Source organism: Talpa europaea (assembly GCF_964194135.1).
Source record: "Talpa europaea genome assembly, chromosome: 2".
Lineage (NCBI taxonomy): Eukaryota > Metazoa > Chordata > Mammalia > Eulipotyphla > Talpidae > Talpa > Talpa europaea.
The window spans coordinates 102,479,105-102,482,486 of NC_140068.1; the positions used below are offsets into that span (position 1 = coordinate 102,479,105).

The following is a 3,382-nucleotide window of genomic DNA, read 5'->3' on the forward strand; positions in this document are numbered from 1 at the left end:
TGTTCTCCTTCATGCCCTCTTTTTCATTGTTGTGTGAAGAACTGTGGCGTAGAGAATTAGAGCTGGTTGTGAACTAATTTCTCAGCAAAAACAAGTAAATTTAAATTTTCCCTTTTTTACAAAGAGGTCACATATATGCCACCCAATCATTGCATGTGATCTTGTTTCTTATCAAGCGAAGACGGAAATTCCAGTTTCTCTGAGTGAGCTTTTGCAGATGTGGCTGGTGTCACACATTTATACACCATGTGCACAAAAATTTGTTGTTCCTCATGTCTATAAATGTGGATCCTGGATTGTCCTCACTCCCCCTATCTCCTCACATGGTTGGGAAACTCACATTTTTCCCTGACGGCCTCAGAGTCTTGCTGTGTCTGACCTGAGTGTAGGGAAATGACCTGCTTCCTCCTTCCCAGGCAGGGGTGGGGTGGGGGATGACATGGAGTTGGGGTGCTGGGGGAGGGGCATGTGCTTCCATTTCAGTCATTTCAGAGGCTCCCCTGGGGCCACTGGTCTAAGAGCCTGTGTGGCACATACTGAGGGGTCAGGGCACGTCCCATCTCGTCATTAGGTCTTATGGGTGACCCTCCCTCCACAGCAGAGTCAAGCTCTGTCTCTGGTCAACAAATGATGAACCTTCTGGGTCCTTCCTCCTGTACCACATCCTTATCCACCTCTCCTTACCCATCCTTCCCTCCTTCCCTGCTCTCCAGACCCCTCTCTCTCCCTCCATTTCCCCCAGGAGCATGGGACACTTCGGGGTCCTCATCGCTCCACGTGCATCATGGGGTCCTGGTGCTCCTCCAGGCCCTCCCCTGACAGGGCCCTGCTCACCTGCCCGGGCCCCCAAGTGGGGCTTCAGAGCTCCAGCTGCTGCTGACACACCTCACCACACCCTGAGCAGCATCACCCACACAGTTTATCATCTCACACGCCTGCAGGGTAGACACCCGAGACCACGTCCTGGGACTAACTCCAGAGTCTGGCAGCTCCTTCCTTCCAGGAGCCCCTTTCTCTCCCAGGATCTAGGACCCCTGCATTGACTGGGGAACCCCATCCTTGGTCTACACAGCCTGCCATGCAGCCTCTTTATGTCCCTGCTGCCGTCATCATGTGACTGTCTGAGCACAGGTGCAGGGTCATGGCTATTAAGGCTCATGTGATTGGCTCCCCCTGATGATCCACAGTAACATCCCTGTTTCCAGATTCCATCTCTGTCCCACCTGTAGATTTTGCTTTCCTCTGTAACGGACACATTTTTATGGGTTCATGGGATTAGGGCATGGACATCTTGGGAGCCAATATTATGCTCTACAGAGAGGTTTCTTAGAAGCTTCCATTTCTCCAGGCTATTCTTGGAAGAAACAGATGAGTCCATCCAATATTTCCGTGTTCTTCTCTGTCTATAGAAACAGTTTTTTCCCACCACCCATGAAAATGTGGAAAGTTGTCACCAGTGTTTGATCTTCTCAGTGTGTGTCCATGTTCCCTACTCTGTACATCTCTCTCCTTCTAGAACCCTGTCCACCCCATCCTGAGTTGACAGGACCCTCTGCTGAGTGTCCTGATTCTCTTCATTCATGTCAGAGACACCTCCGCATCAGTACAGTCACATTGTTGCTTTTTACCTGTGGCTTAGTGCTGATGTACTTGTTCAGTTCAATCAGTTCTTCACAAGTAAATGCATTCTTGAAATATTGATTTCTGTAATACTTTTTACAAGAAGATTTTGATTCCAGAATGGATGTGTGGCTGGAGACTTAAACAGAATAATTTGGGCAATGAATCTGGATAAAGCCCTTTCTGTTCAGTCGGTATCCAGCCTCTCAATCCCTGAGAATTAAGCTTTATGGCTTAACTACCATGGGAATGTTGCAGCATCACATGTGTGTGTGTGTCTGTGTGTTGTTTATGAACATAAAAGTTAAATGTTAAATGCATCAACTTAATGTTTCCAAATATTTTCCTTGTAAATTCTGTGTCACTGTCTTGTAGAAAACTAGGCACGGACCCAATGTGTGAGTATCTAGAGTCCCTCACGTGACATGTGTGTCTCTTGCAGATTGGCGGAAGGAGCAATTCCGGGCCTGTGAGTGACTCTGTTCTCTCTGGGGCTGTTCAGCTTCTGGCCATTCCTTCTGTTCTCTGTGTGGACACAGACTCTGCACCCTCCATGGGGGTAGGGTGGGTGCAGCTGTGACATCCCACAGCTGGGCTGGGGGTGACTGGTCATGGGTGCTGAGAGACTTCTTAGTCCTTGGGGTTCAGGCTGATCTCCAAGGGTCCTGTGATATATCTGACCCCCAATAAGTCTTGTGGCTCGTCTTTCTGGGGGGACTCTCATTTCAGGGACAATAGTCCTCCCCCAGTACAGCTATGTACATGGGGTGAGGTTGTGTGTGCTCTTGTTATGGGGCTGGAGGGCCTTATATAACGGGTGCTTCTTTCCTCAGGGACTGTATCTCTGGATCCAGAGTCTACCAATCCTCCAGTTTCCCTCTTAGATGACAAGAAGAGTCTGACATTTAACTATTTATGTGGCAAATTCAGTGTGTGGGGTCTTGAGGGCATCACATCAGGGCGCTGTTACTGGGAAGTAGAAGTCAGGAATGGAGATGGAAGTAACTGGGCTCTGGGGGTCCGTAGGAAAGATGAAATAATGAAACTCATTTGCACATATTGCCCCATGGATGGGTTCTGGCTTGTGGGATGGTTCGATAAATGTTTTGAAGCTTGTACTGCCACTCCAACTGAGTTACCCCTTAGGCAAGTTCCCCACAGGGTGGGGGTTTTCCTGGACTATGCTCATGGGGACGTCTCCTTCTATGACATGACGGATGGCTCCCACATCTTCTCCTTTCCTCCTGAGTCCTTCTCTGGGACTCTCTTTCCATACTTCAAATGTTATTCAGAAGATGTGTCCCTGACACTCTGCCCCCTGGAGGCTGGGCCCCATAACCCCTCTGGGCCCATGAACAATCCTCCTTCTCTGGGGGATCCTGTGAGTCCCCCAGGGGAGGGGATCCCCTCAGGCTCTGGTGTGGATGGGGCTCCCCCAGGGCCTGAAGCCCCCCTTCTCACAAGCACCCCTGAGGCCGTGTCCCCATGAGGCCCCTCTCTGCCTGGCCCTGCCCTGGGCTCTTCTTGGGGCTGTAGTTTCCCTGTGGGCAAACCTCTGAGTGAGTCCCGGATGTTGGAGTCTCGTCCTCCTGCTCTGGGTGCAGATTCCTGGGCCATGGCTGTGAGAACAGTCAGGTCAGGCCTTGTGCTGAGGCAGCAAAAGATGAAATTAACTTACTTTGAACCAGTTTGGGGTAGGATGAATTTTACTATGGAGAAACATTTTCCTTATAGAAAACACATTTCCTGGGGGTTTTATGCT

The 3,382-nt window shown here is 50.0% G+C and overlaps 1 protein-coding gene across 1 annotated transcript; it reads left to right on the forward strand.

Annotated features, from left to right (window-relative positions):
• Positions 1-2,014: 2,014 nt before the first annotated feature.
• LOC311188187 (butyrophilin subfamily 1 member A1-like) lies at positions 2,015-3,109 on the forward strand (the record flags this gene model as incomplete). The annotated part of the gene is made up of 3 exons (XM_084259343.1): positions 2,015-2,018; positions 2,063-2,089; positions 2,454-3,109. The coding sequence occupies 3 exons, from the start codon at positions 2,015-2,017 to the stop codon at positions 3,107-3,109; spliced, it is 687 nt and encodes a 228-aa protein (XP_084115469.1).
• Positions 3,110-3,382: the final 273 nt, after the last annotated feature.